Source organism: Brassica rapa, chromosome A04 (assembly GCF_000309985.2).
Source record: "Brassica rapa cultivar Chiifu-401-42 chromosome A04, CAAS_Brap_v3.01, whole genome shotgun sequence".
NCBI classification, from domain to species: Eukaryota; Viridiplantae; Streptophyta; class Magnoliopsida; order Brassicales; family Brassicaceae; genus Brassica; species Brassica rapa.
The window spans coordinates 20,795,622-20,810,057 of NC_024798.2; the positions used below are offsets into that span (position 1 = coordinate 20,795,622).

The 14,436-nt window shown below is 35.0% G+C and overlaps 4 protein-coding genes, 1 long non-coding RNA gene and 1 other non-coding gene across 7 annotated transcripts; 4 read left to right on the forward strand and 2 right to left on the reverse strand.

The window, feature by feature from the left end:
- Positions 1-123: 123 nt before the first annotated feature.
- On the reverse strand, positions 124-3,219 carry LOC103866067 (inositol transporter 1). The gene is made up of 5 exons (XM_009143941.3): positions 2,778-3,219; positions 2,566-2,636; positions 2,159-2,494; positions 1,787-2,080; positions 124-1,236 (listed from the first exon to the last, which is right to left on the reverse strand). The coding sequence occupies exons 1-5, from the start codon at positions 2,923-2,925 to the stop codon at positions 559-561; spliced, it is 1,527 nt and encodes a 508-aa protein (XP_009142189.2). The 5' UTR covers positions 2,926-3,219; the 3' UTR covers positions 124-558.
- Positions 3,220-3,744: 525 nt separating this feature from the next.
- On the forward strand, positions 3,745-6,573 carry LOC103866064. 2 transcript variants are annotated; one of them, XM_033289658.1, is made up of 8 exons: positions 3,745-4,232; positions 4,467-4,645; positions 4,856-4,918; positions 5,027-5,093; positions 5,182-5,282; positions 5,488-5,532; positions 5,614-6,093; positions 6,183-6,493. In XM_033289658.1, exons 2-8 carry the CDS (start codon positions 4,517-4,519, stop codon positions 6,351-6,353), a joined length of 1,056 nt encoding a protein of 351 aa, XP_033145549.1. In that variant the 5' UTR covers positions 3,745-4,232; positions 4,467-4,516; the 3' UTR covers positions 6,354-6,493. The 2 variants fall into 2 exon arrangements, with proteins under 2 accessions (XP_033145549.1, XP_009142187.1); XM_009143939.2 differs by having other exon boundaries at positions 3,750-4,232; positions 4,473-4,645; positions 6,183-6,573.
- Positions 6,402-10,490, reverse strand: LOC103866065. The gene is made up of 2 exons (XM_033289664.1): positions 6,896-10,490; positions 6,402-6,537 (listed from the first exon to the last, which is right to left on the reverse strand). Exon 1 carries the CDS (start codon positions 7,320-7,322, stop codon positions 6,933-6,935), a length of 390 nt encoding a protein of 129 aa, XP_033145555.1. The 5' UTR covers positions 7,323-10,490; the 3' UTR covers positions 6,402-6,537; positions 6,896-6,932.
- On the forward strand, positions 7,576-7,647 carry TRNAT-UGU. Its single transcript has one exon. It is a non-coding gene; the product is annotated as a tRNA-Thr (tRNA).
- Positions 10,491-10,735: 245 nt separating the features above from the next.
- On the forward strand, positions 10,736-11,693 carry LOC103873524 (calmodulin-like protein 5). The gene has a single exon (XM_009151936.3). It carries the CDS (start codon positions 10,839-10,841, stop codon positions 11,469-11,471), a length of 633 nt encoding a protein of 210 aa, XP_009150184.1. The 5' UTR covers positions 10,736-10,838; the 3' UTR covers positions 11,472-11,693.
- A 2,089-nt stretch (positions 11,694-13,782) lies between these two features.
- On the forward strand, positions 13,783-14,376 carry LOC103866062. Its single transcript, XR_632506.2, has 2 exons — positions 13,783-14,062; positions 14,151-14,376. It is a non-coding gene; the product is annotated as an uncharacterized LOC103866062 (long non-coding RNA).
- The last annotated feature ends 60 nt before the right edge of the window (positions 14,377-14,436 follow it).

Consider the following 14,436-nt stretch of genomic DNA (forward strand, 5'->3'; position numbering starts at 1 on the left):
TAATAACCATATCTAAAAGAGGATATCCTATTTCAGATAAGTACCAAAAACATAAAAAATGATTTACCAAAAACACAAACATGCATTGTATGGTGACACATAACACAACACAACACAAAAGGATACACTATAATATCCAATCATACATCTTGGTGGCCCTTTTATGTCTCTTGGGTTATTGCCATGTCCAAGTACAATAAATGTTTCTGTTTCATCACCCTTTACTATCCTCTAATCAATTAATGCTGTGCCTAAAAGACAATATATGTTTATTTAACAGAAAAAAAGAAGATAGATACTAACACAGTCGACAAGTCTTATGTTTGTGAATCAACCATTCATCTATTCAATGCTCTTGTCGAGAGTCTATGCTTTGATCATAGACACATGCATCATAGAAAGATTTGCAAACAAGCTGGAATCCAAAGTCCCTAATCGTATTTATTATCAACAAACACAGTTCCTAACACATCTTGGTTTACTCTGTGATATACCACCAAGCTAAACCGGAACCAAATCTTGGTTTGCTCTGTGATACAACATATGAGCATGAGCCACTCAAGATCCCTGCTCTAGTAACCCATCCATGTCATTGCTCTCGCTGCTACTCCCCCAACCACTGTTCTTACCCCACGCCCTCTCTTTCCAAATCTGTTCAACTTCAGAAAACGTTAGCCCCTGAGTCTCAGGCACAAACACTATCACAAACACAGCAGCCAGAACCGCGATCCCCGCCAAAATCAAGAACGTCACTCCAGTACCAGCAGCTTCAGCTACCGACAAAAATGTCTGCGCCACAATCAAGTTACTGATCCAGTTAACCGTTGCAGACATCCCTCCGCATATGCCTCGGTACTGTTGCGGATATATCTCCGAGTTAACCGTCCACGGAACCGGTCCCATTCCCGGTGCAAAGAAAGCAATGTAGAGAGCTAAACCAAGCACAGCGAGCCAACCGTAGAGCCCTCCATCAGACGATGATGCGTCAGACTGTTTGAAGAAGGAGACTGAGAGGATAATGAGAGAGATAATGACACCGCATAGACTCGAGAGAGCAAGCTTCTTCCGTCCACAGTGGTCGATGAAGTAGATCCCCACGACAGTACCAGCAGCGTTCATGGCAGCAACGATGAGAGAGAGTAAGAGAGCGAGCTGGTTTGAGTGAAAGCCAGCCATTTGCACTATCGTAGGGCTATAGTACATGACGGTATTGATCCCAGTGAATTGCTGAAACGCCTGCAAATACAGGTTTTATCTTTCATCAAATCTTGAGTCCTATTACAAGACTGAAAAACCAGACAGACATATAAGTAATATATCGGTGTTTTTACTAGTTTCTAACCAATGTTTTGAGTATTTTATGAGTCAAAGTAGGCATGCTGGTTCAGGTAGTTTGAGTAGTTCGGTTCGACCAAAATCTTGCCGAACTGAACCGGAAAAAGGTTTGTTTGATTCGGTTTTCGGTATTCAGGCAGTTTGGTTTTTAAAAAAATTACCGAAACTAACTGAATTTTTGGTTTCAATTATATTTCGGTTAAAAGTTTGGTTAAAGTCGGTTAAGTTTGGGAAATTCTGATAATTTGGTTCAAAATTTTGGTTAATTCGGTTTGAAATTTTGTTAACAAAATTTTCTTTTTGAAAAAACAAACTAACCGATTACCAAACCAAACCAAAAAACCGAAGTTTTTTTTTTTATAAACCTGCCGAATCGAACTGAACTGAACTCCTAACCGAATTATTGGTTCGGTTCGGTTCAAAACATAAGGAGGACTTTCCAATAAGTTACCTGAAGTCCTGCTCCGGCAAAGAACGCGAGTCTCATCTCTTTGGATCTAAAGACTTCCAAGTAGCTAACAGTGTGTTTCCTTTGCTTCTCTTCCTCTTCAGCCGCGGAAAGATGATCAATCTCGTCCTCCAACCTAGAGATGTCATACATTCTCGTCAGCACTTGGATCGCCTCCTCTTTACGGTTCTTCATGAACAGCCACCGAGGCGACTCTGGCATGAACATCATCAGTACAAACTGAACAACAGCGGGAACACCTGAAACACCAAGCATCCATCTCCATGTTCCTGGAACCTGCCAACAAACAATAAATCTCATCAGTTCACAACACTTACCAAGAAACGAAAGAAACTGTCTATGTTAACTACTAACCTGTGTGAAAGCAGAGTTAATGAGGTATGAAAGAAACTGTCCACCAGTGATCATCAACACATTGGTGCTCACAAGTCCACCTCTCACTTCGGACGGAGACGCTTCGGCTATATAAACGGGAGCAGTCACAGAAGCAACACCAACTCCTAAACCAACCAAGAAACGACCAGCGATCAAAACATACGGATCAGGCGCAGCAGCCATAACGATTGCTCCAGCTGCAAAGACAACATCAGCAAACATGGTGGCTTTTTTACGTCCGTAATAGTCATTGATCCAACCTCCTGCTGCAGCACCGAGTATAGCACCAACTAAAGCCATACTTACAATAGTTTCCTAAAAAAAAAAAATCATTCTTAAAGAAAGTTACCACAGCTTGGAACAGATTAAACAATAAAGCAACATACCTGTAAGAAACTACTCTGCTTAACAACATCGAAGTCATCCTTAATGTACAAAAGGGCACCAGAGATTACACCTGTACAAAAGAGCAATTCTTAAATCAGACAGAACCAAGTTTTTCAACTGAAATTACGAAACTTTCACAAATGGGTCAGTGGAGAATCCAAATCTAAGGCATAAAAACATTTTATTTCACGGTCGGGAATAAGAGAGAGACCTGTGTCGTAGCCGAAGAGGAGACCACCTATGCCGGCAGTGACAGTCAAACCGAGGATGTAAGAGTTCCCAAAATAAGACATTCTTCTCTCTGGATACATATCTAAGTACCCTGAGCTCCCAGGTGCCGACGGGATCGTCAATGTCATCTTTAACTCTCAATCTGAGAATTTCGCCGGAAGTTCAACAAGAAGATGAATAAAGATTTCAAATTTAACGGATTGGGATTGGTTAGAAACTCCGAGGCTCGAGGAGGATAAGATCGGAGGATTTGGATTGAGAAGTCGCCGAGGTGAAATGTGACGGCACAAATCAAGCCGTGAGAAAAAAAAAAGAAAAAACGTCAGAAACGTGAAGAGATAGGAGACAGAGGAGAGGGATCATTTGGATTTACACGGCGAAGACTACAGAGACAATAATAGTTTTTCTATTTATTGTTTTTTTTTTGGAAAAATAGAGCAAGAATGTTTTATCCTTTTATTCTTTTGCATTAATTTATCAGTTTCGGACATAATTGTCCTAGTAATAATGAAAATAACTATAAAAATTATATAGAGTTCAGAAAAATCTGAAATACAACCATGAGAATTTTTTTTATATGTTTTGATATAAGAGACTAAATTCCAAAAAAAAAAAATTGGGAAAATAGGCGAAGACTACAAGACAATAATAGTTATCTATTTATTTATTTTTGGGAAAAATTGGGAAAATAGGCTAAGAATGTTTTATCCTTGTATTCTTTTGCATTGATTTATCAGTTTTGGACATAATTGTTCTCATAATAATGAAAATAATTATTAAAAGTTATATAGAGTTCAGAAAAATCTGAAAAATCAATACAACCATGAGAATATTTTATATGTTTTGATATAAAAAAAAAAACTAAATTCTAAAAAAAATTGAATATGTTGATCTAGATTTGGTATATATTATAATTCTTGTTATAAAGATAAAATAGACGTTATAAATTGTTTTAATTTATTTATATTATTAAAATAAATTAAGCAATATATTAAAAATATAATAAACATTTATATTTTTCGCATATCTTATATTTTAAAAAATTAAATTAATATAAGTGTTAATATCACTAATCAGACCCAAAAAAAGAAAGTGGTCAGTTCCTAAATTAGCAAAGAAAAAAAGGACTAAAAATATAAAATAGTTCGGACAGATACACAAAAGCGGACCAGACGGTCTTAACAGAAGCTTCGATTTGTTGGCCAAACTCCCTCTTTCCTTTCTAGTTTTTTTTTTTTTTAAATAAAAGAAAAAGTTGTTTACTTTAAACGTGTGAGCGATCTCTTCGCTCTTAAATTTCAACCCTTGATGCTGTTCATCCCTAGATTTTCGCCGTCGTGTTAGACAAGTATCTCCTCATCTTTCTTCCGTCTGAAATCGAGTTACTGTCTTCACAACTTCTCCACTTATCGCTTTGTCTTAAATCTTTTCCTCTGTAAGTAATCTTCATTGTCTGTTTCTTGATAAGTAATCGGTTGTTTTAGAAATGAAATTGAATTAAAGCTTTTTACTTTATGTTGAAGTTACTGGCTCTGGTCTCAAAGTTTCATTTGGATTCATGAAAGATTGGATTTTTATTTGAAGGGTTTTGGGGGCTTTAAAGGTTTTAGAATTAAATATGTTCAGAGTGGCAATTCATTTTACTAAAGATTGGATCTTTATTTGATAACTTTAGATTGTTACAATTGGAGCATTGTTGAGAAGTCACAAAGCTGAAGAATGCGAGCACCAGCTTTGTTTGCGCAATGCTTGCCCGGTTTGCTACCTCAGGATCGTGGCGGTGTCTCTGCACTGTCTGAAAAGGATTTGCAGGTTCCAACACCAGCTGTTGAGATCATACCTTCTAAGGTTGTTGTTTGCTCTTTGTCACTACCATTATAGTAACTTTATTATAAAAGAAGTTGTAGTTCCTGATGAAAAATTAGATGTGATTTACCATTTCATCTTCATAAAAATCTGAGAGAAATAAAGATTTTTTTGTTTTCCATTTTATGTATGAAGTAGACTTGTTATATACCTTACAACTCTAATTGTTTCTTTGTTTCTTTTGTTTTGTAGACATCAGCTCATAACAGGTATTCAGGGGAGAATCTAGATGTTCTTGGTTTACCAGTTTTTAAGGTACTACTAATTCAATTTTAAAGACAGTTCACAGCCACTTCTAAGCTTTAAACCAGTAGAAATGAAAGAAAAGTAATTAATCCATTTGGCTTTTCAAACCTCTTGTAGGGGAAAGTAAGTGTTGCTGATATCATTGGGCTCTCTGGTTCAGAAACTGCTCCTTCTAAATATGAAGGTATGTGCTTCAAATGCACTTGCATCTGATGTCTTCCTCTCTTAATTTATCATAATAAATTGTATTTAGCTACAAAACTATTGTGTAGGTTCTCTGAAAAGTTGGGATAGTTCCATTGTACTTGTTGATGTCCTTAAAAACGAGATCCGTGATGGTCAGCTTAGCTTCAGAGGCAAAAGGGTCCTTGAGGTACTTCCCCTCAATCATTCTCACTGAACAGTCTCTTTACACTTAATATACTTCAGTATCCTGAGACATTCTTCGCCACAAAGCTTATGACATCAAGTTATTTTTTCATGCTGAATGTTTGGATTTGAAGTTGTACTTTGTGAAGCTATCATAGATGTTCTGACTTACCACTTTTGTTTCCCCTTTTGTATGGTGACTTGAGCAGCTAGGTTGCAATTACGGAGTCCCTGGGATATTTGCCTGCTTGAAAGTAAGTAAACCGACACTGGAACATAGCCGTTACTTACTTACTGTCACAAGTCTCATAATCTAATCTCGTTTTTGCTTATAGGGTGCTTCCTCAGTCCACTTTCAAGACCTCAACGCAGAAACAATAAGATGCACAACCATCCCAAACGTTCTCGCAAACCTCGACCAAGCTCGTGACAGGCAAAGCCGCCAACCGGAAAGCCCGCTCACACCATCAAGACAAGCCGTCTCTGCGTCTGTCCGTTTCTACGCAGGAGAATGGGAAGAGCTTCCTACCGTTTTATCCATCATACGAACCGATGTCTTCGAACCAGCTGCGATGAGCTTGAGTTTCTCAGAGGAAGATTTCAACGACGGATGCAGCAGCCAAGACGGGAGCATTACAGGACAACAACAGCAAGACTTCTTCTCGAGGCGGTCGAGGAAGCTCTCGGGGAGCAGAGCGTGGGAGAGAGCTAACGAGAGTGATCAAGGAGGAGAGTGTGGGTATGATGTTATACTAATGACTGAGATTCCATACTCGGTTACATCTCTCAAGAAACTATATTCTCTCATCAAGAAGGTTGGTTTCTTGATCCTTCTCTCTTTAGTTCTTGACTTGGTGGTTGTTTGTTTACTTGTTATAGTGATGGTTGTTGTTTCTTTAAACAGTGCCTGAGACCGCCTTACGGTGTGGTGTATTTGGCGGCGAAGAAGCAGTATGTGGGATTCAGCAACGGAGCGAGACATCTGAGAAACTTGGTGGATGAGGAAACTATCTTAGGAGCTCATTTGATTAAGGAAACTACAGACAGAGACGTTTGGAAGTTCTTCCTCAAGTAAAGTCTAGAAGGAACACAAACTCATGACCAGATATTCTGCAGCTGCATCAGTTTGAAAAGAATTCAAATACAAAAACACTTTTCTTATTGTATAATGTAATGCAATATCATTTAAGGTTCAACATGCCTTTGTTTATATCATCTTGATGTTCCTTCATTTTTTCAAAAGAAGTAAACAATCTTACTCCTCTTCTTTTGGTTAATATATTTGGTTTAGCTTAGTTGCCAAACTAATGGATGAAAATGTATTTTACACACATTGTAATTAATGGCAAGTAAGCATAGTGCTTATTACATAACATGTGGTCTTATGGATGATCAGTGAAAAGCTACAACATCTGATCTAACAATGCATATAAGTTTTTCCTATATATTGTCAACTGACATTGCAATGTAGCAGAGATGATCTAGTAACCATGAGACAGTCATAAGTTACTAATATACCATCAAAACAATTTTAGACAGTATACACAGAACAAAAATGATGATGGTGAAAGACTTAGTTAGTTGCATAGAAGCCAGAATAAAAAAAGTATTAAATCAAATAGTTCGTACAAGAAACTGTAATAATTTGTAAACTTTAATCTCTAGGAACGACATCGTTTAACTGATCAGTACCATCGACTCTGATTCCACTGCGACGGACGGAGTCAAACAACGGCAAAACCCTTTTACGGTGGTGAACGGGTCTTGAGATCTCCTCCTCCGCGTCGATGGAGACGGCGTCGACGCCGAGCTCTCTGAGACGCAGACCGAGCTTCTCGCCGACGCGAGAGGCCGTCTTGGAGTCCCAGAAGTTGTTGGAGCGAGGGAAGCGGTAGAGATTAGCGCGGCTCTGGGCGAGGAACTCCTGCTCGGAGGATGAAGCCATGGCTATGATGGTGGAGGTACCTCGTTGAGTCACCTGCGCCGTGATCTTGCGGCAGGATAGGACTAGCTGGAGGAGATGGTGACGGTGGGTCCCGTTCATTGGTTTCTCGATTTGATTTGAGTTCTAAAGATCTCTTCTTGGTGTTCACGGAGGAGGATGAAGGAGATCAAAAGATTAGATTTTTACTTCCTTTCCAAGCTCGTTTTCAGTCGCCAATTAAAAAAAAAAAAAAAAAGTTTTTATATCTTAACTCAAGTGGGTTCGGACTTCGGAGCATAGAGTTTGGTCGGAAAGATTCGTCATCGTACTTGTGTCTCGGCGAACTATGTTAAATAGAAATGTAAAATCAAAAGCCCGTATAGCTCAGTGGTAGAGCGTCAGTCTTGTAAACTGAAGGTCCGTAGTTCGATCCTGCGTGTGGGCACTTTTTTACCACAATTAACTAATTTTAGATGTTTTTGACTTTAGAGATCAGGCAGTACTAATTTTAACAATTTTCTAGTTGAAACTTTCAACATGAAAATTGTTTTATCAAGTTCGTTAATATTATTATTCATAAATGGATGGATATATGAGTATAAGAAAACATACATTATTCCATATTGGCAACAATAACAAAAAGAAAACCATAAACATATATAACATGGTTATGGTCGAATATCGATACTAATGGGGGTGAAGTCAACTTAGCATAAGAGCATGCATATGCTTTTATTTTTTCCAAAATGTGTGTGCATTATCCTGTAACCCCGATGTTAATATAGGTAATTAATTAATTACTTATTGTTTGTAGGTAATTAAGGAATCCCAATTTTTTTATCCACCCGTTGATTGCGTAAATACACAGAATATGCCAAATTCATGTGCTACTGAGAGTCTTTGACGTAGAAATATTGTTTTGGATACTTGTTGTAGAGTTTAGAACTTTGGATCAACTTAGAAACAAAGCCTAACACTGAATGACGAAAAGAAGAAATATAATGTAGTTGATATATACCAGAAAACACACACAAATTAACCTGGTGTCGAATGTTACGTGTGATGATAACCAAAGTGGATCAAGAGTGGAGTGACCACTCCACTACCGAGAATCATTGCAATTTGCATCTAAGAACAAAAGGAAAGGAGGAAAAGTTAAATACAATAGTAAGTGTTTGTCAAATAAAAAGGGGAAAAAGCTTTAGGATTCATATTTTCCTAAACACATGAATGAAGTGAAATATAATAAGAAAATACAGCAGATGATGACAACTATAGGTATGAATTATGAGTGGAGCTGGCTTTAGTTGAGCTGGATGACAACCATGTAGTAGTCCATGAGACTTCTCACAAAGTCAAGTGTCCTTGGATCCCGGCCAGTTACACGACACCCCGTGAGAATCTACGATAACTTTTAATTATAAACCAGTTTAGTTAATCTTTATTTTATACTCCCACCTCTGTTCTTGTTCCTGAAAGTAGAATTTTGTAGATTTGCTTTTTGTTCTAAAATGAAATATTTTCTAAAATTTTAAAGTACTTTTAGTAGTTAATGTTAAGAAACATTAATTGGAAATATTTGAATTGGTTGCATACTATTGGTTGATATTAATTTCTTGTTTGGACAAGCTCTACTACTTAAAAAAAAAAAACTCGTTTTTGTTGTTGTTGCTAAAAAAAACTATAATTCTTATTTTCTTGTTCACAGTTTCAGAAAAATTGCAAGGTTAGTATTGGCCATGCAAGTTGCTACTTGCTAGAGTTCTAGTTTGATACTATTAACTAATTTTGATGGAAATCTTATAAAACTTCGTTTACTAAACATTTCTATATGCTAGTATTTTTATAACAATACCCATGACTAGACTAGTTCTTCCTGGGTTTACTTTCCAACGACTACTTACTCCTTTCTTAGCAAACTCTAGCAGCTCTTTTTACTAAAATGTTACTATTAATTCCTAGTAATAAATGGTTGTTGAGCAAGTAGGTCCACGTAGAAGAAGTGAACCAATGGAATGGCGACAACCTTCGAGACATGAGGAGATCCAACGGTCATAACCTAACTTTGGCGTCATTCTTGGCGCGTTTTTTGGTTCCTCAATGTCTTCTTTGGATTCTCAGACCCGTTAAGTTTTCATCATTAAAAAGCTGTCAAACACTTGTTAGTTGTTTTGCTGATTCTAGAAATATTACATAAATTGTTGATGTAGCGAATAGCGACTAAAACCTTTGTTTGTCTTGACTATTTACATCACTCGAGGGAGGCATCAAGACCACTTGAACAAAAAATATAAGAAGTGGTGGTGTAAAGTCTACTCTGCAATGAAGACCGGCACATTTATCACATAAAAGAAGTTAAAATAACCAAACAAATGGGGACAGGAACCAAACATCAACCATTATAACAACGCGGTTTTGGACATTACTTCCTTTATAATTTAACACAAAAGCGATGTATATGTTTAACTACACCTCTATCTTCTTCACGCGTTTTCTGCACCTTCTTTACTTTTTTTTAATATAAGATCGAGTGACCTTTTTTACTATATCAAACATCTTTTCATTAAAATATATATTAACATTCGCTTAATATAAGAAAAAAAAACATTCGCTTAATATGGTACACACACTTAATAGATTCGGTATATCACGGCTTTTTCTACTTTTAAACCTTTGTTTTGAGGAGATATATATCAGTTATTTTATTTAAATAGATTAAATTTCATCAAAAAAGATAGAGAACACAAAACTATAGTTATTTCATTTAATTTAGTTTTCATGTCAAAAGTTTAAATAAATTATTTATCAGTGGTTTTATCAAATCTTCACATTTCTTTGCAATAATTTTTTTAATTTTCCAAAGAAATAGTAATGTCCAATGTATTGTAAATAATTAAGTAGATGATATGATTTTTCAGGTCAAATTGTATATATTAACATTAATCTGAATCAAAGACTACGAATCTCTAACGTTTTTATAATGATTCCAGAAGTTTTGGATATTAAATTCACAATTTCAAAAAAAAAAATTTGATTTTTTAAAATTCTAATTTAAGTTAACATTTCTTAATAATAATGTTTTGAACTCTGAATAGAAAAAAAAAAACTAATCCATTACATTAAACCTAGGCTTTAAAACATTTGGTAAGTCTCTAGAGTTTCAAACATTTTGTTCTAAATATGTTTGAGAAGTCATGCTTAGACTAATCTCTCATTCCCTTTGTTTGATTTACTAGTCGTTTAACTCGTGTTCTTTTCCACTTTAAATCGTTCCCATTTCTGTTTACTTTCTTCAAACCAAAAAGAAAGTTGAAATTAGTATACAAAAAAAGAGAAGATAAAATTGAAGAACGTTAAAGAGTAACGTATATGTTGATTTATTTTTAAATGTTGATTAAAAATAGCTTCAACGGTCATATGATAGTGAAAAATAATAATAAAAATTTCTCGAAACTATAATATTTAATTCTCTGAAAAGATATTATTTAATTACAATAAATAAAATTCTCTTTCTCTCTCCCTCTATAAAACAACAACAATTACCAAGTTATTTCTCTACCACACAAGCTCTGTTTCTAAGCTCTCCTCTCTGTTTTCATCACATTTCGAATAAAGAAGAGTTTGATTTCAACAGTTATGGTGAGAATCTTCCTTCTCTACAATCTTCTAAACTCTTTTCTCCTCTCTTTAGTACCAAAGAAGCTTCGAACTCTCTTCACTCTCTCTTGGTTCGACAAAACTCCCCACAAGAACTCATCCATGTTACCCTCTCCATCACCGTCCTCTGCTCCATCCATAAAAACAGATCCCACCGAGCTAAAACGTGTTTTCCAGACCTTCGACAAGAACGGAGACGGTCGTATCACCAAAACCGAGCTCAACGACTCGCTAGAGAATCTTGGAATCTACATACCAGACAAAGAACTCACTCAGATGATCCACAACATCGACGCCAACGGCGATGGATGCGTGGACATAGACGAGTTCGAGTCCCTGTACAGCTCCATCGTCGATGAGCATCGCAAGGATGGTGAAACAGAGGAAGAGGACATGAAAGACGCGTTTAACGTGTTTGACCAGGACGGAGATGGGTTTATCACCGTGGAGGAGTTGAAGTCTGTGATGGGTTCCTTGGGACTCAAGCAAGGTAAAACATTGGAAGGCTGCAAGAAGATGATTATGCAAGTGGATGGTGATGGTGATGGTAGAGTTAATTACAAAGAGTTTCTTCAGATGATGAAAGGTGGTGGTTTTAGCTGCAGTAACTGATCTTTATTTAGGATTTAACATATAAGAGTGTGTGTTTTTATTTGTTTAATTTGTTTGTTTTCTTTTTATGTGTAAATAATTTTTTTTTTTGATGATGATGCATCAAGTGTGTAATTTTTTTTCCTTTTTAGGATTTCTCTAAGGTCATGTAAGATTCTCCTTCTCATTTCATTTGGTTTAGTTTTATTTGTGTAACATTTCTTATCAAACAATTATTAGTAATTGGTCTAACTAACATATAAAAAATATTTTTAAAATGGAAAGTCACCACACATATATTTGCACCTATTCAGTATCCAGCAACATGAGATTTATAATGCACTCTTCACTCTCAGGATTAGACATCTAAAACGTGAAGTTAGTGAAAAATCTTTAGATTATAATACTCCCTCTGTTTCAAAATACTTGAAGTTTTAGGTTGGGACACAACTATTAAGAAACTTGTTTTTTGTCCAAAAAATATCATTAAAATATAAATTAAAAATTATTTAACCAATCACAAAACATACTATAAAATATGATTGGTTACACAGTTTTTGATAAAGTTAAAAAGTACATTGAAATATGAAAACATCATCTATTTTGAAACATTAAAAACTCTCTAAAACATCATCTATTTTGAAACAGAGGGAGTACAATATTAGTAATGAATGTAGCTCACATCTGAAAATTATGTCAAAAGTGAAAGATTACCGCACTTTTATACTTAATCAAATCTAAGAAATAGTTTAATTAAACTCTTTTTTTGTTCTAACTCAAATCTAAAATTTAGTTTAAAAATGAAAAACTGCCACACTTATATATTACTTCTATTCAACATCAATTTTCGATATGACATATTACACCTTTGACGTTCAGGATTAGACATCTAAAACGTGAAGTTAGTGAAACTTTTTAGAGCTCTAAACTTTTTAGTGAAGTTAGTGAAACTTTTTAGAGCTCTAAATATCATATTAGTAATGAATCTAATCCATATCCAAAAATTATTCAAAAACGAAAGAGTACCACACTTATGTATTACTTTCATTCAACATCAGTTATCGATTTGATGTGGGACTTACCATAATAGTATAAATTCATATGTAGTAGACCAAGGGAACTGCATACCCAGCTAAATCATGTCCAGAGACCTGATTTGTATATGAACATTCATGTTTTTTTTTGGGTCTAGATGTTAAGAACAGAACATTCATGTTTTCTTCTTATCTATATATGGTTACATAGTTTCTCACATTACATTCCATAAAACTAAGATTCAACAACAAATAGATTACATTGAGATCTGGGAAAACCGGTAAAGAACGCTCAACAGATTTAAAGAAAGAATATACAAACGAGTGCATTAAGAATCATCAATCCATGACCTGCTTACTACAAAACAATGATAATCAGTGCACTGACGCACTCATTTTGGATCATGTTGGGCTTTCATATCTGAACTAGCCCAAAATAATACAACTTTCTTATGACAAAAATATTTAATTAATCTTACATGATTTATCGAAAATATTAGGTAGAATAATTTTTAAGGAAATATCAACAAATATTATTAAAATTTCACATATTAAGAAAAAAACAACTTTTATGAGTCTATAAAAGTACACATCCACTAGATCTATAATCCATATTTACATCTACACTAGGCATTATTTTGCTTTTCCAAACAATCATACAAAAATAGTTAAATTCAGCAAAAAGAAAAAGTTCAATCACCTTCCAGCATGGGGACGTAGCCAATGATATCGCTTCATAATTCAGACATCAAATCTCACTATAGCAAAGACACATACACGTTTTTAATAGGGAAGAAAATTGCTATCAAAATGAATAACAAAGAAAAAGCGATTCGAGATGTCAAGAGAAACCTGAAGGAGACATGATGATGAGAACTGTTTGTTCAAGGACAAAAGAAGAAGGTTTAGGAAAAGCAATGAAGCAAACGAAGAATCCTAAATGCGTTCATTCTGTCTGTATTTAACTTTGCTCAATCGACAAAACACATTGTGTTTAAACTCTCACGCCCTCACCCTTACAAAGTCATCAATACAACCTCCCCTAAGGCTACTCCTAGACATAATAGACACATGTTTCTTTAGTTTTGTGGATCCTCGGTTCGGAATATGGGTAATCGTGATTTTCTAAACACATATTTAGAGGCAATTAAAATGAAATCAGTTTGTTTGTGGAATTAAAGGTGATAGGTGATGGGGTTGATTGTTAGATTACGTATTCAAGAGTCAGCCCATTGGATAACTCTCACTTAATATTTAAACAATTTTGATGGAAATAAAAGGATAGAATATATTCTTTACGGAAATAAAAGAAAATAGTATATTTTATTTGACTAAGAAAATGCTTCCAAAAATGAATGTTTGTGTTATTATATATAATCAGAATGTATTACATATAATCAGAATGTGTTAAGAAATATCATAAAATAAAGTTTAGGGAATATTTTAATCATAATCCAAAAATAAAGAGACAAAAAATGGCTATCACAATAAAGACTTTAGTCACGTTTGTTTTTACTATACTCTTCATAGTATATTCTGTTCATTGTGATACTGCGGTTACCACTGATGATGCTCCGTGTAATAATTTGTATTTTTACTCTAATTCTAATTATTTCTGAGTAATTAATATACATATTTATTTAATGATCTTTATTCATATAAATAGTTTATGGAGGAATGAAGATCGACGACGTCTGCTTCAACTTCGATAAACCATGTGAAAAAGCCGGCGGTGTGTTAAAAGCTTGCGATGACTTTTGTACGGAACATTATTTGGTTGGCGGATATTGTAACGGTCAAGGAAAATGTTGTTGTATACATCAACATCAAGTATGAAATCATCTTATCAGAGTGAAACTAAAACAATAAATAAATTTATCAGATTGAAACTAGTATTAGTATATGTTAATTATTTCCAAAAAATTACATTAAACATATATCTGAAATAATGT

Excerpts from the sequence above, each read along its gene's own strand:
- LOC103866064 (XM_033289658.1), top strand. The coding sequence starts at position 4,517 with ATGCGAGCACCAGCTTTGTTTGCGCAATGCTTGCCCGGTTTGCTACCT. Across the intron at positions 4,919-5,026 it reads TTGGTTTACCAGTTTTTAAG|GGGAAAGTAAGTGTTGCTGA; the intron begins GTACTACTAATT and ends AACCTCTTGTAG. Across the intron at positions 6,094-6,182 it reads TATATTCTCTCATCAAGAAG|TGCCTGAGACCGCCTTACGG; the intron begins GTTGGTTTCTTG and ends TTCTTTAAACAG.
- LOC103866065 (XM_033289664.1), bottom strand. The coding sequence starts at position 7,322 with ATGAACGGGACCCACCGTCACCATCTCCTCCAGCTAGTCCTATCCTGC.
- LOC103866067 (XM_009143941.3), bottom strand. The coding sequence starts at position 2,925 with ATGACATTGACGATCCCGTCGGCACCTGGGAGCTCAGGGTACTTAGAT. Across the intron at positions 2,637-2,777 it reads CCTCTTCGGCTACGACACAG|GTGTAATCTCTGGTGCCCTT; the intron begins GTCTCTCTCTTA and ends TCTTTTGTACAG. Across the intron at positions 2,081-2,158 it reads TTAACTCTGCTTTCACACAG|GTTCCAGGAACATGGAGATG; the intron begins GTTAGTAGTTAA and ends GTTTGTTGGCAG.
- LOC103873524 (XM_009151936.3), top strand. The coding sequence starts at position 10,839 with ATGGTGAGAATCTTCCTTCTCTACAATCTTCTAAACTCTTTTCTCCTC.